This window comes from Bubalus bubalis, chromosome 11 (assembly GCF_019923935.1).
Source record: "Bubalus bubalis isolate 160015118507 breed Murrah chromosome 11, NDDB_SH_1, whole genome shotgun sequence".
In the NCBI taxonomy this organism is placed as follows: Eukaryota; Metazoa; Chordata; class Mammalia; order Artiodactyla; family Bovidae; genus Bubalus; species Bubalus bubalis.
In genome coordinates, this window is record NC_059167.1 from 57,386,360 (window position 1) to 57,412,387 (window position 26,028).

Here is a 26,028-nt window from a genome sequence, read left to right on the forward strand (position 1 = left end):
ATAAAATTTATTGGAACAGAGCTACACTCATTCATTTACATAGTACTGGCTGCTTTTGTGCTAGAAAAGCAGAGTTGAATACTTGCACAGAGAGGCAACACCTAAAAATTTACTATCTGGCCCTTTTCTGAAAAAATTTGCTGACTTTGCCAGAGATGTGACTGGACAACTCATCTTGTGAATTTATGTACCGCTATTTTTCACTTGCGGGCGCAGGAGGGCCTAGAGAAGCTACTCCACATTCAAGGTCAGGAGGGGCGGCCATGAGGAGATACTCCTCATCCAAGGTAAGGAGCAGCGGCTGTGCTTTGCTGGAGCAGCTGTGAAGCGATACCCACGTCCAAGGTAAGAGAAACCCAAGTAAGAGGGTAGGTGTTGCAAGAGGGCAACAAAGGGCAGACACACTGAAACCATACTCACAGAAAACTAGTCAATCTAATCACACTAGGACCACAGCCTTGTCTGACTCAATGAAACTAAGCCATGCCCATGGGGCCACCCAAGACGGGCGGGTCATGGTGGAGAGGTCTGACAGAATGTGGTCCACTGGAGAAGGGAATGGCAAACCACTTCAGTATTCTTGCCTTGAGAACCCCATGAACAGTATGAAAAGGCAAAATGATAGGATACTGAAAGAGGAACTCCCAGGTCGGTAGGTGCTCAATATGCTACTAGAGATCAGTGGAGAAATAACTCCAGAAAGAATGAAGGGATGGAGCCAAAGCAAAAACAATACCCAGTTGTGGATGTGACTGGTGATAGAAGCAAGGTCCGATGCTGTAGAGAGCAATATTGCATAGGAACCTGGAATGTCAGGTCCATGAATCAAGGCAAATTGGAAATGGTCAAACAGGAGATGGCAAGAGTAAACATCGACATTCTAGGAATCAGCGAACTAAAATGGACTGGAATGGGTGAACTTAACTCAGATGATCATTATATCTATCTACTACTGTGGGCAGGAATCCCTTAGAAGAAATGGAGTAGCCATCATGGTCAACAAAAGAGGCCGAAATGCAGTACTTGGATGCAATCTCAAAAATGACAAAATGATCTCTGTTCGTTTCCAAGGCAAACCATTCAATATCACAGTAATCCAAGTCTATGCCCCAACCAGTAACACTGAAGAAGCTGAAGTTGAATGGTTCTATGAAGACCTACAAGACCTTTTAGAACTAACACCCAAAAAAGATGTCCTTTTCATTATAGGGGACTGGAATGCCAAAGTAGGAAGTCAAGAAACACCTGGAGTAACAGGCAAATATGGCCTTGGAGTACGGGATGAAGCAGGGCAAAGGCTAATAGAGTTTTGCCAAGAGAATGCACTGGTCATAGCAAAAACCCTCTTCCAACAATACAAGAGAAGACTGTACACATGGACATCACCAGATGGTCAACAGCGAAATCAGATTGATTATATTCTTTGCAGCCAAAGATGGAGAAGCTCTATACAGTCAGCAAAAACAAGACCAGGAGCTGACTGTGGCTCAGATAATGAACTCCTTATTGCCAAATTCAGACTTAAATTGAAGCAAGTAGGGAAAACCACTAGACCATTCAGGTATGACATAAATCAAATCCCTTATGATTATACAATGGAAGTGAGAAATAGATTTAAGGGACTAGATCTGATAGAGTGCCTGATGAACTATGGACGGAGGTTCGTGACATTGTACAGGAGACATGGATCAAGACCAAGTCCATGGAAAAGAAATGCAAAAAGCAAAATGGCTGTCTGGGGAGGCCTTACAAATATCTGTGAAAAAAAGAGAAGCGAAAAGCAAAGGAGAAAAGGAAAGCTATAAGCATCTGAATGCAGAGTTCCAAAGAATAGCAGGAGAGATAAGAAAGCCTTCTTCAGCGATCAATGCAAAGAAATAGAGGAAAGCAACAGAATGGGGAAGACTAGAGATCTCTTCAAGAAAATTAGAGTTACCAAGGGAACATTTCATGCGAAGATGGGCTCAATAAAGGACAGAAATGCTATGGACCTAACTGAAGCAGAAGATATTAAGAAGAGGTGGCAAGAATACACAGAAGAACTATACAAAAAAGATATTCATGACCAAGATAATCACGACTGTGTGATCACTCACCTAGAGCCAGATATCCTGGAATGTGAAGTCAAGTGGGCCTTAGAAAGCATCACTACAAACAAAGCTAGTGGAGGGGATGGAATTCCAGTTGAGTTATTTCAAATCCTGAAAGATGATGCTGTAAAAGTGCTGCACTCAATATGCCCGCAAATTTGGAAAACTCAGCAGTGGCCACAGGACTGGAAAAGGTCAGTTTTCCTTCCAATCCCAAAGAAAGGCAATGCCAAAGAATGCTCAAACTACCGCACAATTGCACCCATCTCACACGCTAGTAAAGTAATGCTCAAAATTCTCCAAGTCAGGCTTCAGCAATACATGAATGTGAACTTCCAGATGCTCAAGCTGATTTTAGAAAAGGCAGAGGAACCAGAGATCAAATTGCCAACATCCGCTGGATCATGGAAAAAGCAAAAGAGTTCCAGAAAAACATCTATTTCTGCTTTATTGACTATGCCAAAGCCTTTGACTGTGTGGATCACAATAAACTGTGGAAAATTCTGAAGGAGATGGGAATGCCAGACCACCTGGCCTGCCTCTTGAGAAACCTGTTCGCAGGTCAAGAAGCAACAGTTATGACTGGACATGGAACAACAGACTGGTTCCAAATAGGAAAAGGAGTACGTCAAGTCTGTATATTGCCACCCTGCTTGTTTAACTTATATGCAGAGTACATCATGAGAAACGCTGGACTGGAAGAAGCACAAGCTGGAATCAAGATTGCCAGGAGAAATATCAATAACCTCAGATATGCAGATGACACCACCCTTATGGCAGAAAGTGAAGAGGAACTCAAAAGCCTCTTGATGAAAGTGAAAGAGGAGAGTGAAAAAGTTGGCTTAAAGCTCAACATTCAGAAAACCAAAATCATGACATCTGGTCCGATCACTTCATGGGAAATAGATGGGGAAACAGTGGAAACAGTGTCAGACTTTATTTTTCTGGGCTCCAAAATCACTGCAGATGGTGACTGCAGCCATGACATTAAAAGACGCTTACTCCTTGGAAGGAAAGTTATGACCAACCTAGATAGCATATTCAAAAGCAGAGACATTACTTTGCCAACAAAGGTTTGTCTAGTCAAGGCTATGGTTTTCCCAGTGGTCATGTATGGATGTGAGAGTTGGATTGTGAAGAAAGCTGAGAGCTGAAGAATTGATGCTTTTGAACTGTGGTGTTGGAGAAGACTCTTGAGAGTCCCTTGGACTGCAAGGAGATCCAAGCAGTCCATTCTAAAGGAGATCAGTCCTGGGTATTCTTTGGAAGGACTGATGCTAAAACTGAAACTCCAATACTTTGGCCACCTCATGGGAAGAGTTAACTCCTTGGAAAAGACTCTGATGCTGGGAGGAATTGGGGGCAGGAGGAGAAGGGGACGACAGAGGATGAGATGGCTGGAAGGCATCACCAACTCAGTGGACATGAGTTTGAGTGAACTCCAGGAGTTGGTGATGGACAGGGAGGCCTGGCTGCAATTCCTGGGGTAGCAAAGAGTTGGACATGACTGAGCGACTGAACTGAACTGGACTGATTTTTCACTTGAATGTAGATGCTGTTATGGTGGATAAAGCACAAATTCATTTAGATATAATATTAATATAGTGGACAAGCCAGGCTTCAGCAATATGTGAACCGTGAAATTCCTGATGTTCAAGCTGGTTTTAGAAAAGGCAGAGGAACCAGAGATCAAATTGCCAACATCCGCTGGATCATGGAAAAAGCAAGAGAGTTCCAGAAAAACATCTATTTCTGCTTTATTGACTATGCCAAAGCCTTTGACTGTGTGGATCACAATAAACTGTGGAAAATTCTGAAGGAGATGGAATACCAGACCACCTGACCTGCCTCTTGAGAAACTTGTATGCAGGTCAGGAAGCAACAGTTAGGACTGGACATGGAACAACAGACTGGTTCCAAATAGGAAGAGGACTATGTGAAGGCTGTATATTGTCACCCTGCTTTTTTAACATATATTTCTGAGTACATCATGAGAAACGCTGGGCTGGAAGAAGCACAAGCTGGAATCAAGATTGCCGGGAGAAATATCAATAACCTCAGACACGTGGATGACACCACCCTTATGGCAGAAAGTGAAGAAGAACTAAAGAGCCTTTTGATGAAAGTGAAAGAAGAGAATGAAAAAGTTGGCTTAAAGCTCAACATTCAGAAAACGAAGATCATGGCATCCAGTCCCATCACTTCATGGGAAATAGATGGGGAAACAGTGGAAACAGTGGCTGACTTTATTTTTTGGGGGGCTTCAAAATCACTGCAAATGGTGATTGCAGCCATGAAATTAAAAGATGCTTACTCCTTAGAAGGAAAGTTATGACCAACCTAGATCAGATCAGATCAGATCAGTCGCTCAGTCGTGTCCGACTCTTTGCCACCCCATGAATCGCAGCACGCCAGGCCTCCCTGTCCATCACCAACTCCCGGAGTTCACTGAGACTCACGCCCATCGAGTCAGTGATGCCATTCAGCCATCTCATCCTCTGTCGTCCCCTTCTCCTCCTGCCCCTAATCCCTCCCAGCATCAGAGTCTTCTCCAGTGAGTCAACTCTTCCCATGAGGTGGCCAAAGTACTGGAGTTTCAGCTTTAGCATCATTCCTTCCAAAGAAATCCCAGGGCTGATCTCCTTTAGAATAGACTGGTTGGATCTCCTTGCAGTCCAAGGGACTCTCAAGAGTCTTTTCCAACACCACAGTTCAAAAGCATCAATTCTTCGGCGCTCAGCCTTCTTCACAGTCCAACTCTCACATCCATACATGACCACAGGAAAAACCATAGCCTGGACTAGACGAACCTTTGTTGGCAAAGTCATGTCTCTGCTGTTGAATATGCTATCTAGGTTGGTCACAACTTTCCTTCCAAGGAGTAAGCGTCTTTTAATGTCATGGCTGCAGTCACCATCTGCAGTGATTTTGGAGCCCAGAAAAATAAAGTCTGACACTGTTTCCACTGTTTCCCCATCTATTTCCCATGAAGTGATGGGACCGGATGCCATGAGCTTCGTTTTCTGAATGTTGAGCTTTAAGCCAACTTTTTCACTCTCCACTTTCACTTTCATCAAGAGGCTTTTGAGTTCCTCTTCACTTTCTGCTATAAGGGTGGTGTCATCCACGTGTCTGAGGTTATTGATATTTCTCCTGGCAATCTTGATTCCAGCTTGTGTTTCTTCCAGTCCAGCGTTTCTCATGATGTACTCTGCATATAAGTTAAATAAACAGGGTGACAATATACAGCCTTGACAAACTCCTTTTCCTATTTGGAACCAGTCTGTTGTTCCATGTCTAGTTCTACCTGTTGCTTCCTGACCTGCATACAAATTTTTCAAGAGGCAGATCAGGTGGTCTGGTATTCCCATCTCTTTCAGAATTTTCCACAGTTTATTGTGATCCACACAGTCAAAGGCTTTGGCATAGTCAATAAAGCAGAAATAGATGTTTTTCTGGAACTCTCTTGCTTTTTCCATGATCCAGCGGATGTTGGCAATTTGATCTCTGGTTCCTCTGCCTTTTCTAAAACCAGCTTGAACATCAGGAAGTTCACGGTTCACATATTGCTGTAGCCTGGTTTGGAGAATTTTGAGCATTACTTATCTAGCGTGTGAGATGAGTGCAATTGTGCGGTAGTTTGAGCATTCTTTGGCATTGCCTTTCTTTGGGATTGGAAGGAAAACTGACCTTTTCCAGTCCTGTGGCCACTGCTGAGTTTTCCAAATGTGCTGGCATATTGAGTGCAGCACTTTCACAGCATCATCTCTCAGGATTTGAAATAGCTCCACTGGAATTCCATCACCTCCACTAGCTTTGTTCATAGTGATGCTTTCTAAGGCCCACTTGACTTCACATTCCAGGATGTCTGGCTCTAAGTCAGTGATCACACCATTGTGATTATCTGGGTCGTGAAGATCTTTTTTGTACAGTTCTTCTGTGTATTCTTGCCATCTCTTCTTAATATCTTCTGCTTCTGTTAGGTCCATAGCATTTCTGTCCTTTATTGAGCCCATCTTTGCATGAAATATTCCTTTGGTATCTCTGATTTTCTTGAAGAGATCCCTAGTCTTTCCCATTCTGTTGTTTTCCTCTATTTCTTTGCATTGATCGCTGAAGAAGGCTTTCTTATGTCTTCTTGCTATTCTTTGGAACTCTGCATTCAGATGTTTCTCTCTTTCCTTTTCTCCTTTGCTTTTCACTTCTCTTCTTTTCACAGCTATTTGTAAGGCCTCCCCAGACAGCCATTTTGCTTTTTTGCATGTTTTTTCCATGGGGATGGTCTTGATCCCTGTCTCCTATACAATGTCACGAACCTCTGTCCATAGTTCATCAGGCACTCTATCTATCAGATCTAGTCCCTTAAATCTATTTCTCACTTCCATTGTATAATCATAAGGGATTTGATTTATGTCATACCTGAATGGTCTAGTGGTTTTCCCTACTTGCTTCAATTTAAGTCTGAATTTGGCAATAGGGAGTTCATGATCTGAGCCACAGCCAGCTCCTGGTCTTCTTTTTGCTGACTGCATAGAGCTTCTCCATCTTTGGCTGCAAAGAATATAATCAGTCTGATTTCGGTGTTGACCATCTGGTGATGTCCATGTGTACAGTCTTCTCTTGTGTTGTTGGAAGAGGGTTTTTGCTATGACCAGTGCATTCTCTTGGCAAAACTCTATTAGCCTTTGCCCTGCTTCATTCCGTATTCCAAGGCCAAATTTGCCTGTTACCCCAGGTGTTTCTTGACTTCTTACTTTGGCATCCCAGTCCCCTATAATGAAAAGGACATCTTTTTTGGGTGTTAGTTCTAAAAGGTCTTGTAGGTCTTCATAGAACTGTTCAACTTCAGCTTCTTCAGCGTTACTGACCAACCTAGACAGCATATTAAAAAGCAGAGACATTACTTTGCCAGCAAAGATCTGTGTAGTCAAGGCTATGGTTTTTCCAGTGGTCATGTATGGATGTGAGAGTTGGACTATAAAGAAAGCTGAGCACTGAAGAATTTGATGCTTTTGAACTGTGGTGTTGGAGAAGACTCTTGAGAGTCCCTTGGACTGCAAAAAGATACAACAGCAGATCAGTCCTGATTGATTGTTCATTGGAAGGTGAAACTTCAATACTTTGGCCACCTGATGCAAAGAGCTGACTCATTTGCAAAGGCCCTGATGCTGGGAAGGATTGAGGGCAGAAGGAGAAGGCGACTACAGAGGATGAGATGGTTGGATGGCATCACCGACTCAATGCACACGGGTTTGGGTAGACTCCGGCAGTTGGTGATGGATAGGGAGGCCTGGTGTGCTGCGGTTCATGGGGTCGCAATGAGTCAGACATGACTGAGCGACTTAACTGAAGTGGACATTACTTATGGCACTAAATTAATCTTCTTGATGTATTTGCACAGTTCCTACCATGTGAGTCTTGCTGAAGATAGCCAGACTGCTCATACAGGTCATATGCTCCATTCTCTCACCTCCCTGGCATCCAGGGTTTGGACATGGGACTTGGGACCACTAGCGACCCCATCTCGGACACTGTAGTTGGAGTGAGTCACACAAAATAGCACAGATAAAAAAGATCACATTCTGGCAGTAGCAGAGAGTTACAGCTAACTTTGAAGAGCAGCAGGGCAGCAGGATGGGGGTGCCTGCAGCAGAGACTCCCTTCTGGCTGTACCATCAGTGGTTTACCTACAGGCGGTTCCTTAGGGGGATGCGCTTGTCTTCGCTTCTGGTTGACCAGCCTCCACGCCTATCTAGCTAGGACAGGGTCAGACCCAGACAAGACAGCTTGCCTCACTCACTGCCTGCAAGGGAGAGGGGTCAAAGGCAGAAGTCAATAGTACGAACTCTAGGAGGACAGACAGTGGCTGATCCACCTCTGAATCCTTAGCATTCAGGACAGTGCCTGAAACTTAAAAAGCACTCATTAAATATCTGTGGATGAGACCACCTGTGAGTAAGCGCATGAATTGGTGAGAGCACACACTAGGGGCCTCTGATTTCAATCAACCCCAGCCACCTGAAACTGACAATGAGAGTTTTATATATCAGGGTCTCATTAGAAGACAGAAAGAGCCCTACTCTGGGAGCCCTAGATAAGGCTTCCTGGGTTTCCCAGACCATCAAGTACTTGGTCAATACTTGGGGACTGACATGTATTTGACTCTGGTCCGGGAGCCCCAGAGCCCACTCAGATGCTTGTCACTTTTTTCAGAAGCTGACAGCTGGTCAAGAAGCATGTTTGTGTGCACATGTATGCAGGTGGTGGAATATGGGACAGGGTGTACACTAGGTACTATTAGCTCTTGCCCTGGATCCCAGAAGTCCATGAAACTGGGAACTTAGTGTTGGTACTAAGGACCTTTCCTGGTGGATTTGTGATTTATTTATTTGACCGTACCCTGAGGCATGTGGGAGCTAGTTCCCTGACCAGGAATCAAACCTGCACCCCTTGCAATGGAAGTGCAGAGTCTTAATCACTGGTTATCACTGGGAAGTCCCTGGCTTTGTAATTTAGAAAGAAGTGATTACAGTAATGACTAAAGATCAGCAATATTACTAATATTTATGTATGCTGGGTGACAGATTTTTAAAGATCTGCAAGAAAGAGAGGAGCCAGTGAGAACTTTCACAGCAAAAGATCAAGAATCGACAGTGAAATTTCCACAAATCTGGTGCACTGATGCCACAATGTCAGTGGTTTCTCTGACAGCAGCAACTTTTAATCATCTCAAGATCATGGGGATGAAGCTCTGCTGTGACCATCCCACAGTGCAAAGCCTCAGCAGAAGCCAAGATTGTTTAACAGGATCTCTGTAAAGGATGTTGTGTCAGAACCGGTTTTATTTTTGTCCCCCACCCCCATTAATCCTTTGAAGGCTTCCCTAGAGGCTCAATGGTAAAGATTCTGCCCATTGATGCAGGAGACAAGGATTCAATCCCTGGGTCAGGAAGATTTTCTGGAGGAGGAAGTGGCAACCCACTCCAATATGCTTGCCTGGAAAATCCCATGGACAGAGGAGCCTGGTGAGCTACAGTCCATGAGGTTGCAAAAGAGTTTGACACAACTTGGAGACTAAACAACAATCCTTTGAAACTTTGTTGAGAAGGCATGATCTTTCTCTGCCCACGGTGAAGACTTGGACAGACACAGGATTTCTGTCTGAGTATGCCATCCTATCACTTTTAACCATACAATCTCATGGCACTGAAGTATCTAGTCACATCTAATAGTCAAAACTACAAACTTGGGACTTCCCTGGTAGTCCATGGGTTAAGATTTTGTCTTCCAATACACGGAGAAGGCAATGGCAACCCAGTCCAGCACTCTTGCCTGGAAAATCTCATGGACGGAGGAGCCTGGTAGTCTGCAGTCCATGGGGTCGCACAGTCAGACACAACTGAAGCGACTTAGCAGCAGCAGCTTCCAATACAGGGGGTGCAGGTTCGATCACTGGTCAGCGAGCTAAGATCCCACATGCTTTGTAACTGAAAAGCCAAAACATAAAACAGAAGCAATACTACAACAAACTTAATAAAGACTTTAAACATGTCCACATCAAAAAAATAAAGTCTTAAAAAAAAAAGGCAAATAATGTTATTAAAAAAAAAAATGCAAACTTGGCATCAACTCTTTGCTAACTTGAGCTTGCTTCAGGCTTGAAACCTTGAGCAGTTTTGGCCCTCTTCCCATTTGTTCCTTATTTATAAATGGATCCAGGATTCTTCTTGAAGGAAAGCAGGGCCCAGGCCTGATCTTGAGGGCTCTTTTTAGTTCTTTTTTTTAAAATAGATTTTTAAAATATTGATTGATTCATTCATTCATTTATGGCTGTGCTGGGTCTTTGCTGCTGCACATGGGCTTTCTCTAGTTGCCGCGAGCCGGGGCTACTCTTCGTTGCAGTGTGCAGGCTTCTCATTGCCCTGGCTTCGCTTGTTATGGAGCGCTGGCTCTAGGCGTGCGGGCTTCAGTAGTTGCGGAACACTGGCTTAGTTGCTCCATGGCATGTGGAATCTTCCCAGACCAGGGATCGAACCTGTGTCCCTTGTGTTGGCAGGGCAATTCTTTACCACTAGACCACCAGGGAAGCCTTAGCTCTCCTATCTCTGATTCTACATAATAATCAGAAAATAAAGGTTTGGAAGTATCTTTGAGTGTTTACACTGAAATTTACAATTAAATAAAAACATTCTAATGTGTGTACAAGAATCATCTTTGTTTTATTTATTTTACAGAGTAATGGTTTAAATTGAATACATTTGGGCACAGTAAATATTTTGACATGAAAAGCATCAGAATGGGCATCAGAAAAATAGCAACTCATCTTACACACAATAACTAGAAAATATTTTTGTCTGATCATTTAAGGGTTACAAATCCTGAGAATGTTAGACATTGAACAAACTAGGTACTACCTGATAATTAAATCTTGCTTGGAAATCATCGTTTAAAAAAATGTTTTGAGGTACAAATCACCTATGTATTAAACATGAATCTTTTACATTTTACAAAGACTTTAAACAAATATATCAAATGATTATACATCAGTGGCTCTAAAACAGCTATCAGTCAGGTTCCAGGACACACTGTTCCACGATCTCCCGTAAGTTGGGGTTCTCCATGGCAGCCGCCACTCGCTCTTTGTCGTTTATCTGCTTGTTGACTGCAAAACACACACACAAGTTAGCGTAACTCTGTCAATCTACAGCAACAGGTAATACTTTTATTAGTTTGCTAAAATAGAATTCAACTCCTTGAAAACTTGATGCAGGTTTTGGCTAAATATTCGTAAGTTTTGAAAGGAAGACTTAAAGAGAAAAAAAATTTTCCTATAATTCCAGTTTTGTTTTTCCTGAATTCCATCTCTGCTGTTTTTAAGTGGTTGCCACTTTGTTTCTCTCTGTAGGCCAGAGAGTCTTTATATAAAAAAGGTTCTCAAAAAAAAAAAAAGGTTCTTTACTCCCATTTTAATACATTAACCCAGGAAGACTCCATGCTTCCACTGCAGGAGATGCTGCAATTCGACCCCCGGTCAGGGAACTAAGATCTCACATGCCACAGAATATGGCCAAAAAAAAAAAAAAAATCAATATAATACATTAATCCAAATTCACAAAGACAACCCCTACCCCAAGATTCCCTAACGCTTTATTTTCTGGACCTTTGATTTCAGTTTCAAATATACAGCTTTGTATCCTGCCACCAAAGAAAAGAGTCAAGCTCTCCTGAGAGTCTGTAAGTCAAGGTTTCCAAAGCTGCATATTCTTTACAGATGTGTGGCCCCTGGACTAAACCAGTCAATATCCACAGGGCTTAATTCTAATTCACCCAGAGTTCCACTGAAAAAATTACTTTCCTCTCAAGGAAAAGCTAGTAGCTGATTTTGTACTCTTTTGCAAATGACCCAGTAGACACTTGGCTGGCGGAAGAACCTAATATCCAAGATAAAGTACTATATAAAGTTGTTTTCTAATAATGGTTCAAAATTCACTTACTATCTTCCTCTGTTGAGTGGGTTCCTTCAGAAATGTAGATTTCCAACTAGGAAAAAAATACATTGAAAGCAAAACACTTAGATGAGTGAGGTGGAATATACAATGAACTCAAGCGCCTAGGGATGAAAGCCCAATCCTGTTTCCAACATCAAAGACTTGAGACACATCTTCACGCTCTTTGCTAAAATGAAGGCTGAAGTTACAAGGATTTTTTTTTTTTTTTTGGTCACATGGGTAAAGTCCACAGGAGGTATTCCCATAATTTTTTTATAAACACAAATCTACGATTTTACACAGATGAGCTCTCATACATGTTTTGCTCCAGAACATCTCTCCCGTGTACTCTGCCTTTTCTTCCCAAATTGGTATCTAAACTTACTCCCTGCCCCACCCAAAAGAAAGTCACATTAATCTAGTGTACTTTCTTCCATATTTTTCTCTATACCCACATACAACACACACACCCACCAAGGCTGGAAGTTTATTTTTATTGAGTATTTTATAAAAACAGGGTCACAATAATATAGTTTTCAGTATCGTCATTTTCTCATCTATTATTATCTTGATAAATTTATTTTCAAGTACACCACTGGTTAAGCTATCCCTCTGGGTCCCGCTGCACTCACTTGCTCAAATGAGCTAATCTCCAAGAACCAGAGTTTTTGAGACAAACCCACAAAATTATTGCAAATTTTGTGGTAACTAAATCATTCTATATGATAAAGATATGTCTATTCTTCAGGGAACATTGGAGCACATGATCTAATTCTCATATACGTATTCACTACTGAGATACATGTTTTTCATGATGGGGAAAAATCATAACCTATTATGGCTATAAGAGACCTTAGAGACCATCTTGTTCAGTTTTCTTTAAAATACAAAACACCATATAAATTCCATCAATGTCATTAACAGTAACTCTTATTGTGAACAACAAAGGACGTGATATAAAATCAATCTACATTCATTTGTTGGTGGTGTTGTTTAGTCACTAAGTCATGTTGACTTTTACGATGCCATAGACTGTAGAGTCATAGCCCACCAGGCTCCTCTATCTAAGGGACTTCCCAGGCAAGAACACTGGAGTGGGTTGCCATTTCCTTCTCCAGGAGTTCTTCCTGACCCAAAGATCAAACCCACATCTCCTGCATTGGCAGGTGGATTCTTTACCACTGAGCTACCTGGGAGAGAGACCCCATATACTCATTTACTTTGGTAATTTAGGGAAATTTGTGAAATGCCGGGCTGCATGAAGCACAAGCTGGAATCAAGATTGCCGGGAGAAATATCAATAACCTCAGATAGGCAGATGACACCAGCCTAATGGCAGAAAGCGAAGAGGCACTAAAGAGCCTCTTGATGAAGGTGAAAGAGGAGAGCTAAAAACCTGCCTTAAAATTCAACATTCAAAAAACTAATATCATGGCATCCAGTCCCATCACTCCATGGCAAACAGATGGGGAAACAATGGAAACAGTCACAGATTTCATTTTCTTGGGCTCCAAAATCACTGCAGATGGTGACTGCAGCCATGAACTTAAAAGACATCTGCTCCTTGGAAAAAAAGTTATGACAAACCTAGACAGCATATTAAAAAGCAGAGACATTACTTTACTGACAAAGGTCTGTCTAGTCAAAGCTATGGTCTTTCCAGTAGTCATGTATGGATGTGAAAGTTGGACCATAAAGAAAGCTGAGTGCCAAAGAATTGATGCTTTTGAACTGTGGTGCTGGAGAAGACTCTTGAGAGTCCCCTCGGACTGCAAGGAGATCCAACCAGTCAATCCTAAAGGAAATCAGTCCTGAATATTCATTGGAAGGACTGATGAAGCTGAAGCTCCAATACTTTGGTCACCTGATGCAAAGAACTCATTGGAAAAGATCCTGATGCTTACAAATTGTGTGATTCCATTTAAATGAAACATCCAGAATAGTCAGATCTATACAGACAAAAGTACATTAGTGGTTGCCTAGGGATAGGCTTCCCAGGTAGCTCAGATGGTAAAGGAATCTGCCTGCAATGCAGGAGACCCGAGTTCAACCCCTGGGTAGGAAAGATCCCCTGGAGAAGGGAATGGCAATCCACTCCAGTATTCTTGCCTAGAGAATTCCATGGACAGAGGAGCCTAGTGAGCTAAAGTCCATGGGGTCACAAAGAGTCAGAGACGACTGAGTGACTAACATTCCACTTCCAGGGATGGGATAAGGTTTGGGGAAAATGGGTAATGACTGCTAATTGATATGGGGTTTTTACTGGGATAATGAAAATGTTCTCAAGTACAGTAGTGGTGCCGCACAATTCTGTCAATATACCAAAACCCACTAAATTCTACACTTTAAATAGGTGGTTGTATGATATGTACATCAAGTCTCAACAATGCTGTTATAAAACAACAACAAAAAATACATTCCTTACCTTATGTTTAAACGGTAAACACCGCTGAAGTTTTACTCTTAAGCACAGCCCTGTGGAGGGGGGGGAAAAATGTATCAATTATCTCTCTTATTGGTTTTTGAAAAAGGATACAGCTATGTGTAGGCATCTCCATACAAAACAGTAGCTGAAAACAGCTTAGACTCAATCCAATGTAGGCCTCCTTTGAAGCTGGCACCTTTAGCTAATCTTTTAACATATAAGCACAACCTTAAAAATTCCTCATGATAATCCACTGAGTCAGGTATTATCAACCCCATTCTACAAATTATGAAACCAAGGTTACAATGTAACTTGACGAAGATCAAAGAGCTAGTATAGTGACCAAGCTGGGATTAGAACCCAAACCACTGCAAAACCCCAGATCCTTTCTGCTACATCAATTCGCCTTCCATCAAAGATCAACAGATTCATTAAACTTTGGAATGCTTACAACTGGTCAGGCCACGCAAAAACTTAAAACTAAGTAAGAGCCACTTTTTAAAGCACTCTCAAATTTGGAATCCTCTATGCCTGCAAGGTACAAATACAGTTGTTTGCTCCAAACAAGATCCTCTGAAGTTCAGTTTATTGCCCCAATACCAAGTCATATTTCAATAATTTTTTCTTTCTTCTAGTTGAGTTTTCTAAGAGAAATTAAAAATCACCTTGGAACAGAGCCTCAGTGCCAATGTTTCACTTCTTCCCCACCACAAAATAAGGAATACAATTTTAACTAAATCTACATCCCTAGATGGGTTTCCCTGGTGGCTCCCTTCTGCCCTCAATCTTTCCCAGTATGAGGGTCTTTTCCAATGAGTCAACTCTTTGTATCACATGACCAAAGTACTGGAGCTTCAGCTTCAGCATCAGGCCTGCCAATGAATATTCAGGGTTGATTTCCTTTAGGGTTGACTGGTTTGATCTTGCTGTCCAAGGGGGACCCTCAACATCTCCAGCACCACAGTTCGAAAGCATCAATTCTTCAGTGCTCAGCCTCCCTTATGGTCCAACTCTCACATCCATACATGACTATTGGAAAAACCATAGCTTTGACTGTATGGACTTTTGTTGGCAAAGTGATATCTCTGCTTTGTAATATGCTGTCTAGGTTTGTCAAAGCTTTTCTTCCAAGGAGCAAGTGTCTTTTAATTTCATGGCTACAGTCACCATCCACAGTGATTTTGGAGCCCAAGAAAATAAAGTCTGTCACTGTTCCTATTTTTTCCTCAACTATTTGCCATGAAGTGATGGGACTGGATGCCATGATCTTAGTTTTTTGAATGTTGAATTTTAAGGCAGGTTTTTTGCTCTCCTCTTTCACCTTCATCAAGAGGCTCTTTAGTTCCTCTTTGCTTTCTGCCATTAGGCTGGTGTCATCTGCATATCTGAGGTTATTGATATTTCTCCCAGCAATCTTACCCTGTCTATAAAAGCTAACCACACCAGATTCAAAGCCGTACTCACCCTCCACAACAGCACATTCTTGTCTGTGGCACATGCTTCTCCCAAGGCCACTCTTGCCTTCTGAGATGGCCCACACTATTTGTGGAGTATGTTTCTCTCTAAATAAATTCATTTCTTACCTATCACTTTGTCTCTTACTGAATTCTTTCTCTGATGAGAAATCAAGAACCTGCATTTCATTAGGTACTGAAACCAGGTATGATCTCAATTGGAAGACCGTGGATTTGGGCTGGGTTCAAGTCCTGGCCACTTGGGTTCTAGTCCCAAACTGGGTTTTGCTTAGGTTAGAGTCCTGGCCATGGCTGGGCTGGAGACTCGGTTAAATCCCAATCTGAGATGAATGGTTTCAGGTAAGTATTTTACCCATAAACAATAACTGTTTTACAATTCACAAAGCATTTTCTTGAATATCAGTATTCTAAAGATAGGCAGTAGAGAATACTGAGATAGATACTCTGGGTTCAAAACTGGCTCCACTACACACTAGCTATGTGACACTAGGCAAGTTACTTAACCTCTCTGAATTTCAGTTTCATTATCTGTTTTCGTAAGTATTATAATAGTACCACTAAGTATAAGGTTATTACATATGAAGAGTAACTATATTTTTATGCTTAAAACAGTAGTTGACACATAATTAAGTATCCAATAAATGTTAGCTATTACTATTTTATTTTTCATTTTACAGTCAGGAACCAAGATAAGTGAGTTGTTCAACATCACATAGCTAACAAGTGGAAGGAGCTAGAAGTTAAATCTAGACTGCAAATCCTATGCCCTTCATCTCCTGCCTTCTTGCAAAAGATTATCAAGTGGTTTTCTGCCCTATAGTGGGGCAGGAGATAGATGGGCCCTGGGGGCAAACAGCTGGAATTTGTTCTGAAACTCTAAGACAAAAAGAGCAGGACAATGGAGGGGAGGAGGCTGGGCTCTGCCCAGTTAAGAGATAAGAAAGTGAAAGTCGCTCAGTCCTGTCCGTGACTCTTTTCAACCCCATGGACTATATAGTCTATGGAATTCTCCAGGCCAGAATACTGGAGTGGGTAGCCTTTCCCTTCTCCAGAGGATCTTCCTAACCCAGGGATCGAACCCAGGCCTCCCATGTTGCAGGCGATTCTTTACCAATTGAGTCACAAGGGAAGCCCAAGAATACTGGAGTAGGTAGCCTATCCCTTCTTCAGGGTATCTTCCTGACCCAGGAATCAAACTGGGGTCTCCTGCATTGCAGGCGGATTCTTTACCAACTGAACTATCAGGGAAGTTAAGAGATAAAAGACCACATATTCCTCATTCTTAAAGGAGACTTCCCTGACTACACAGGACAGAAAGGCTCCTTGGAGGTCAGAAGAGAGGGGGCATCACCTCAGAGTAAGTGAGTCAACTACACACAGGCCTCTTTGCTAGAATCTATCCTGGCTAAAAGAAGCACATGCACAAATGAGAGGAGCCTGAGACATACCAAATATTGACTCAGAACCCGGCAAGCAAGACGACTGGTCAAAGGAAACCCGGAAGAAATGCCCCATAAAAGTATTCAAACTACCACTAGGGCATGACTCTGAGTCTGCCCGTGTGTCTATCCACACATTCTGTATTCTTTTTTTCCTAATAAACATTTTACTTGTTTCACTACTTTCAGTCTTTGTGGGAATTCTCTGCAAAGCTTTGGGCCTTGTCACTGACCACTGGTTCAGTGACTAGAATTCAGTGCTTTCACTGGCTTCAGTCTCTGACCAGGAACTGAAGCCCCACTTTAAGATGCTGCAGACTGAGGCCACCCAAGATCCTACCCACTCACCCTCTTTGCGTCTTCCTTGTCTTTGGAATTACATACCAGGGTAACTGCTGCTGCTGCTGCTAAGTTGCTTCAGTTGTGTCCGACTCTGTGCGACCCAATGGACGGCAGCCCACCAGGCTCCCCTGTCCCTGGGATTCTCCAGGCAAGAACTCTGGAGTGGGTTGCCATTTCCTTCTCCAATGCATGAAAGTGAAAAGTGAAAGTGAAGTCGCTCAGTCGTATCCGACTCTTTGCAACCCCATGGACTGCAGGGTAACTGAGTACGTGACAACCTCAGTAGTCAGAGTTGAACTCTTACTCAGGTGCCTTTCTCTGCTTAGTACTGACACAGGAAGAGGGCAAGGCACAACCTTTAAAAGAATGACTTAGCCTGAGGACGTGACATAAACTGATTAGAACCAAACAGATACAAGATGCTGGACAAGTTGATTCCCACCAGAACTTGAGCCTTAGTATTCACTCATCATAACCCATCAGCAAGCTATATGACACACCCACAGGCATCCCAACAGCTCCACAGCCAACCATAAAGGCCAAGAAGTGAGTGGTGATCCAATTCACGAAAATCCTCAATGGTTCCCCAAGAATATCTGGACTACTCCTCCCATTCATTAGCCTATGAAATTACCCACATCTATAAAAACTGACTACCCCTATACCCTTGGTGTCTCTCTTGCATTCTGGAGGTGGCCCACACTCTGTCCATGGAGTGTGTTTCCTCCCTAAATAAGCCTTCTTTCACTTTATTAATGGCTTGCTCGCTCTTGAATTTTTTCCTGCACGAAGCTAAGAACCCATACTTGGTGGCTGTCCCAGGGACTCAGATGTGACCTAGGATGTGACCATCCTCTCAAGACCCACTCTTTCTTGCAAGAGTATTACCTGCTCATAGGAAATGCCTTCTAATGCATCAGACAGAAAGATGACTCTCTTCATCGAGTTTTCCAATCATGTTGCTTGAACACAGTTACTATGATACATTACTAGGCAACCCACTGAAAAGCCAAGGGTCTCAACTGAATCCCATATCAAAAGGGCCAAAAAAGTGACAAACTCTTTTCAAGAAGTGTACAGAACTGAAATATCAACCATAAACTAATCTTGACATCTTTACAGTTATTTTGATTTCATGTGCTCTCTCAATCTTTATCCACAAACATTTGTTTTAAAATAACTGCAATCATAATAAAAATTCAACTTATCATTCAAGCTTTTTCATACACTTCTTATACAGATACTTTAATTCCTTGATTATGTTCATTTTCAATAGAAATTAAGAAATTGCATCATTTTTATATCATATCCTTATTAATAGATAAGTTTCTTTCAAGATTTATTATTATAAATTTACCCTATCTGTTTTGTACATGCTACTATCTTCTCCTAGGAAACTAGTTCCTTACTTCTTAGGTCAAAGAGAATGAATTTTCTTTTTTTTTTTTCCTTTTTTGGCCACACAGCCCAGATTGTGGGATCTTAGTTCCCTGACCAGGGACAGAACCTGAAACAGGAGGGAAGAGGGCAGAGCACAACCTCTGAAACAACGACACAGCCCAAGGACACAATCAGTTTATTAATTAGAATCAAATGGGTCCAAGATGGCAGGCAAGTTAACTTCGACTAGACCTGTGGCCCTGTATACTGAAGATACACACCCAGAGGCGCCATGACAGCCCCAAGGCTGACATATAAATGACCAAGAAGTGGGCAGTGGCCCAATTCCTAGAAACCTCCACTCTTTCCCCAAAATAGTTGGAATAATTCTCCCGCTCATTAGCCTCTACACTCTTGTTTGTGGAGTGTTTCCACCACAGCTGCTCTTGCTTTCTGAAATGGCCCACACTCTGTCGAGTGTGTTTCTCTCTAAATAAATCCACTTCTTACCCTATCACTTTGTCTCTCACTGAATTCTTTCTGCAGTGAGAAATCAAGAACCTGAGCTTCATCAGGTCCTGAAACCAGGAGTGTGACCTCAGTTGGAAGGCTGAGGGCTCTGGCAGGTTTGAGTCCTGGCACATGGGCTCCAGTCCCAATCTGAGGCAAATGGCTCCCAACCCTCTCAGTGTGCCACCTTCAGCGAGCACAGAGTCCTAACTTGGTGGACTGCCAGGGAACTCCTAGGATGAACTTTTTAACAAGGACTTGCTAATATTTACCCAGAGGCTTAAAAATATTTCGACCATGCTGCTGCTGCTGCTGCATTGCTTGTCATGTCCGACTCTGTGCGACCCCACAGACGGCAGCCCACCAGGCTCTCCCGTCCCCGGGATTCTCCAGGCAAGAACACTGGAGTGGGTTGCCATTTCCTTCTCCAATGCATGAAAGTGAAAAGTGAAAGTGAAGTCGCTCAGTCGTGTCTGACTCTTAGCTCATGGACTGCAGCCCACCAGGCTCCTCCGTCCATAGGATTTCTAGGCAAGAGTACTGGAATGGGTTGCCATTGCCTTCTCCGACCATATGACCCCATAATTCCACTTATAGGAATTTATCCTGAACCAATAATTAGAGATAAATAAAAATATTTATGTGTAAAGTTTTTCATTATAGTTTATTAATAATTGTGGAAGGCTAGGAGTAGTCCATATGGTTACAAAACTCATACATCAATGTGATTAGCATGTTCCTATATAACCATATAACTAAAGAATAATATTTAAGAAGAACTAAAAAACATTTCTCATCTATTTCATGCTTTCTATTATTTAACCTCTGCAACTCAGTGTGTGCATGCGCGCGTGTGCACTAAGTCACTTCAGTCCTGTCTGACTCTTTGCAACCCCCTGGACTGTAGCCTACCAGGTTCCAGTTACCCTTATTATCACTATTTTTACAGATAAGGCGATAAGCTCAGAAAGGTTATGTAACTTGCCCAAGGCCACAAAGTGACAGAACTAACAGAGCTGGAATTTTAGCCTAGAGCACACTTTCTAATGCTAACTTTTTGAGATTTTCTTCTTTATGCATTTGTGGAATTTCAAAATTATTGCCAACAACTTTGTTATAATTGTGTTTCATAATTTAAGAAACACTATATAAATATTACTTTCTGAAATCTGTTATCGATATCTGTTGATTCAGAAATTGTCCAATGACAAAAAAATATGCATTCAACAATGCTATTTCTAGTGCTGGAGTTTTATAACCACAATAGCATCTACAGATTCACAGACCTTCTAGTCCCTCAAGATGTGGCCCATATGCTGGAAACCACTAACTGAGGGATCCCAGGTCCAACAAGTGAGAAAAGACAGAACTTACAACAGTGGGAACAATAATAAAATATTTACCTTTCCAAGCCTTTTTATAAATTTGTCTATTTTCAAATAGATAATATAGTCTCAATGTTCAAAAACTTAAAAATACAAAAAGGTATAAAGTCTTCCACCTACCCTATCCCCATCTGACCAGTTCTCACCATCAATGATGCCCACCTCATCTCAGCTATTCATTTACGTTTTCTTTATGATATGCAACCAAATATAAATATATATTTTTACCTTTTTTTTACACAAATGTAGGAATATTATACTTGCTTTTATTTCCTAACAGTATGTCACAGAGATCTTTCCATATTAGTGTATGGAGAGTTTTTCCATTTTTTGATAACTGCATAGTATTTCATGGTTGATAAACACCATCACTGATTATTTAACTGGTTCCCCACGGATCAAGATTTGGTTTGAAATAAACTTCCTTTGTCTTTTTTTCACAAAATAGACATTCAAAAATATTGACTGTATATCTCACTGCTAACTAATCCAAGTATTGGGAATGCAACCTCTCAAAAAGAAAAGCAAGTGAAAAAACACCCTCCCACCAGGCCTTCTGCCCATGCTACATAGAAGCCAAGAGAGCACCTAAAAGGAGAAGATGGTGAGGGCACGGTGCTGGTCTGACAACACCCATTCCCATCTCCAGACCTGGGGCGAGAAGATGGCCCATACCCAGCCTTCATTAATTGTAGAGAAGCAGCATGGTGTAGCTAAAGAAAAAACACACTTCAAGTCAGGAGACCTAGGGTTGAGCCTCAGCTTCATCATTTCCTGGCTATATGATGCTGAGCAAGTCCCTTAAACTCCCTGAGCCTCAGGTTCCTCATCTGTAAAATAAACCTAATATTGACTCATATGTTGATTGTGAGAACCACCGAAAACATTCTGTAAACCATAAAGTATGATCCATGATGCTAATTGTTACTGTGGGTCAGTATCAGCTAGAATAATTCAGTATCAATATATAAATATCTTTATCTAAAACCTTACCAATAAGAGTCGCCAAAGAGCAATGAGGTACTGTTGGCGTGAACCTTATAATAACCAAATAGTCGTCTTCATTTATCTCCTGAACCTCCACACAACTTTCCGTTACCACTTCCAGTTCTTCTAAAGTATTGGGCTTCTCTGGGTCCCGGATGGTTCGAATCAAATCTAAAGAATCATCAGAAACAAGGTCTTATGTTAAAACATGGATATTCTAAATACAATTGATCTTGCCAGTCTTAATCCAAACACTGACTTCTTTTTGTTTGAGCAAATACTACAGCCACTCCCCAGATTTCTGACAGAAATTTCCTTTTGAGAAAATCATTTTTGTGGATTATTAGTACCTCATGTCCAATTTCTTGGATCTAATTCTGCAGAGAGAATATGCAAATACGAAAGTGTTACACAAGCTCAAGAGGAAGAAATAACTTAGTTTCAGGATTTATGGAAATGCAATCTGATTTGTCTTTAAAAATGGGTAAAATTTTGGAGCATTTCGAAATGAACAAGTTTAGTTTGCCAGGAAACTCAGCATTAAGTGAAGAAGTTAAGAGTTTAGGCCAGCCCATCAAGGGTCTTTTAAAGTCAGCTATAGGCAATAGAATATCTATTCAAGAGGCTCTGAACAAGGGGATAACAGAGACAGTGTTACACTGTTAGCTGGTAACTCATTGACCAGTTGGTAGACTTACACTAAAGGGCAGAGCCAGGGATACCGGATGAAAAAGCCAAGCCTAAAACAGGGACATGACCATAGTAATAGAGAGGACAAGACAGACATTGAAGTAATTTCAAAGGCAGAATCGACAGACTCTGACAATTGTTTGGACATAGAAGACAAAGAAAGAGAGAAAAGGAAGATGACTCAGATTGTAAATCTAACTGCCTGGAAGAACCAAGATAGAATCAGAAGAAAAAAGGAAGAAATTTGGGTGGGAACTAAGACAAGTGATTAAATCTCACATGTAATCATTCTGAGGTGCTTAAGGGGCAAATCAATGGAACATCCAGCAACATGTAATTGTAGCATAAGGTTTAAGGGAACCAAGGCTAGAGTGGCTATTGAACACATGGGATTCACAAACAACAGTGAGTATAACCATAGTTTTTAACCTTTGCCAAACAAGGGAATCACTAGGAATGCTTCAAAAACAAACAAAACAAAACAAAATCTGGTGTCTGAGCCCTCCCCAGGATTCTGATTTAACTGATTCACAGGATTCTGATTTAACTGATTCACAGGAGGACTTGGGCATTGAGACTTAAAAAAATCCCTCAGGTTATTCTTATGTGCAGCCAGGTTGGAGGACCACAAATGTAAAGGGAAAGAGACCCAAGGATAGATCTGTAGGAAGCACCTAATTTGCGGTCAGAAGGAAGCAAAGCAAAAAGCAGTAGAGAAGGAAAGAGGGGATGATTATTAACATCAAAAGCTGCTGAAAAATTCAGGTTAATGAGAGCTAAACCAGGTCTCTGATTTATTAGTCAGGAGGTCACCTGCAAGAAAGCACTTTCAGTAGAGAGGTGAAGGTAGAGGCCAGCTTGCAAAAGGGGACGTGAGAAAGAACTGAAAACATAATCCTAGGACTTTGAAAGGGAAGAAGGAAAGGGCAAAGGGCAGTGGGTTTTAAAAAAGCTAGAACAGTGACAAGGATAAGGGAAATGAGTATATTTTTACAACCCAAATAGAGGAAGGGACACTGAATTTTAAGAAGGAGGCTGGTAAAATAAACAGGAATGAATGAGATCAACAATGTGGGAGGCGGGGTTGGCATTGCAGAGGAAAAGACTTCCTTCTTACACTAAGGTTGTAGAAGAAGATGGAAAAAGAGAATAAGAAATGGTGAGGTAGAAAAAAGCAGGAGTTCACAAGGGACAAGCTTGATGTTCTCAGGCTTGAGGTTTCCTTCTACTATTTACAGCACTCTTGTAATCAGAAATCTTGCTGGGAAAAACAAATCAATCAAGCTCTACTTTCTCCCCAGCAAATCCTGAGCTTATCATTTGATTAGAAACAGAATTTGAGAATGGGGGCAGGAAAAAGAAACTTTGCAAGACTTGTGAAACCTGGGGCTCAGGGAAACAAGTTTTCTTAAAAGGAGTTAGTTCCCCCTCATCCTAGGCCTTTTTCCCTGTAAGGCTCACATACACAAGCTGTATTATATTGTTTATATGTTAAATGACTCTGAAATTAAATCTAACCCCTTATTCAACTTCTCTACTGTTCCATACGGTTCCAGTGATCTGGATTAATTTCTTTAGAAAGAAAGCAATGTTGCTCTCCTCACATTACTCCCTTGACTAAAATTCTTCTACTGGTTTTGCACTGATATTAAATTTTTCATTTATATTTAAACCTTCAGGATCCAATTCCAACCTGCTCTGTAAAACAAATTTTGACCACACCTCCACCTTTAACCACAAACCCTATCCTGTAGCCCTGCCTGCCGTTCCCCAAACAGGTTATTTTCTTACCTCTATAATCTTGCTTCTTCCCTCTGCTTAGTAAGCTGTGTACCCTTTACAGGCCCAGATCCTAATGCTTCAAGGCCCAATTCAAGTGACCCCTTCTCCTTAAAGTCCTTCCAGATCCCCTAGTCAGAGATTACTGGCTCTCTTTCCTCTTTGCCTGTATCTCTCATACAGGTACTTGTACTGCACATAATTTTTAAAAATTCTATTTTTGTGTATAAAGGTCCCCTTCAAGGTAAGTGTGAGGACAAGAAATCTCCCTCTTCCAAAGTTGTAGCCCCAGTGCCCTGTTGTCCTTAGATGCTGGAGATGGAGACCTGACAGGACAGGAATCTGTCTAACTGCTTTGGGGAAATCATTCCACTCACACTGGTCACCTGACTAGGGTTAAGTCCTAACCTAGCAAGAGGTAAACCGGAGTAGTGCCAAAGGTCTTTAACATCCCTAGCTTCTTCTGCTGGTCTATAATCCTTACCTGCATTATTTGCATTCTTGTGGTTAGACTTTTACCCTGGGTTAGGGTTAGCGGGAATCTCTGAGCGCTAGTTAGATCCAGTCTTTGTAGTCTCAAAAACAATACTCATAAGTGCAAAAAGGCAAGTCATAAAGCAATCGTGAAGTGGTGAAAAGTGCACCAAGTTAGGAAACAGAAGAGCTTTGGTTTTTGCTGCTTCCTTATGGGCAGAGTGGCCCCCAGATAGTTGTTTAACCTCTCTAAACCTGTTTCCTCATCTGTACAATGAAGATGGTTCCAGGGGTTGAATTGAGAATATTCTATGTTCAATATACACATAAAAACTATGTGTGTTATGCTTTGCTATGCTAAGTCACTTCAGTCGTGTCCGACTCTGTGCGACCCCATAGATGGCAGCCCACCAGGCTCCCCCGTCCCTGGGACTCTCCAGGCAAGAACACTGGAGTGGGCTGCCATTTCCTTCTCCAATGCATGAAAGTGAAAAGTGAAAGTGAAGTCGCTCAGTCGTGTCCGACTCTTACCGACCCCATGGACTGCAGCCTAACAGGCTCCTCCGTCCATGGGATTTTCCAAGCAAGAGTACTGGAGTGGGGTGCCATATGTACATATAAAACTCAGTGCGTGTGTGTTCTTTTGCACTCCAGGCGTGGGCCTGTTAAAGAACTACAATTTCATGGCCGGGCTCGTGGGGACCTCTTGCCTACTGCCTCTGCAGAACAGACTGGCTGTGACCTTGGGCCAAGCAGTCACTCAACAGTATCCTCAATGGTGGAAAGAGGAGTGTGTGTCCAGGGTTAGGGATAAGAAGGAAGGAGGCTCAAGTGCGGCAATTAGGCCAGTTCTGCTTCCTAATCAAGCATCTTAAACGCCTCTGCCCAGAAGTCTTGAGATGGCCACTAGAACATGGGGCACACAAGGAAATAACCCGGACTCGGCTTGCTCCGGATTTATCAAGAGCCTACGTCTTAAGGAAGACCCACATGCCAGCGTGATTTAAGACTGGGACAAAAAGCTTTCTACTCTTGCCAAGGAGATACAGCAAAACACCCGAGTTTACACTCCAAACCCTCAGATGAGGCCCTTGTTACCCCAGCCTCCACGTTCACCACCAAATGGTGCCCTGGACAAAATTAATTACCATAAACTTCTAGCGCTTTCTCTTCCATGATCCGGGGCTGCCGGGCAGCTCCCCGCTCAGAGAGGCCCGAGAGCCACAGGAATCTGCTCAGCGTCCAAGAGAGCAGTCCGGACACCCGCTCCATCCTTACGTTCCGCCATCCCTGGCGACTGTCCCATCCGAGCCACCGTCTCTCAGTAGCGAGCCTCGCGAGTTATCAACTTCCTGGTCTTCTAATGGGCCAAGAGAAGCCTAAATGTCCAGGGGAGCAGATAATAGGCGGGACCTGACGGATTGTCGCGGAGGACCTAGGGAAAGGAGGCGCAAGCACTACAAGCCCCAGTATGCTTTGCTCAGTTTCGGCGGGGCAAGAGGGAAAAACAAAAATTCTTGGAGGCACGTGAGGCGGGTTGCGTGCTGGGACACATGGGCGTTTT

The 26,028-nt window shown here is 42.3% G+C and overlaps 1 protein-coding gene across 2 annotated transcripts; it reads right to left on the reverse strand.

The window, feature by feature from the left end:
• Positions 1 to 10,284: 10,284 nt before the first annotated feature.
• CIAO2A (cytosolic iron-sulfur assembly component 2A) lies at positions 10,285 to 25,934 on the reverse strand. Of its 2 annotated transcripts, XM_006044929.4 has the most exons (5): positions 25,613 to 25,930; positions 21,528 to 21,692; positions 14,004 to 14,053; positions 11,585 to 11,630; positions 10,285 to 10,752 (listed from the first exon to the last, which is right to left on the reverse strand). In XM_006044929.4, the coding sequence occupies exons 1-5, from the start codon at positions 25,734 to 25,736 to the stop codon at positions 10,655 to 10,657; spliced, it is 483 nt and encodes a 160-aa protein (XP_006044991.2). In that variant the 5' UTR covers positions 25,737 to 25,930; the 3' UTR covers positions 10,285 to 10,654. The 2 variants fall into 2 exon arrangements, with proteins under 2 accessions (XP_006044991.2, XP_025151548.1); XM_025295763.2 differs by lacking the exon at positions 14,004 to 14,053 and having other exon boundaries at positions 25,613 to 25,934.
• Between the last annotated feature and the right edge of the window lie 94 nt (positions 25,935 to 26,028).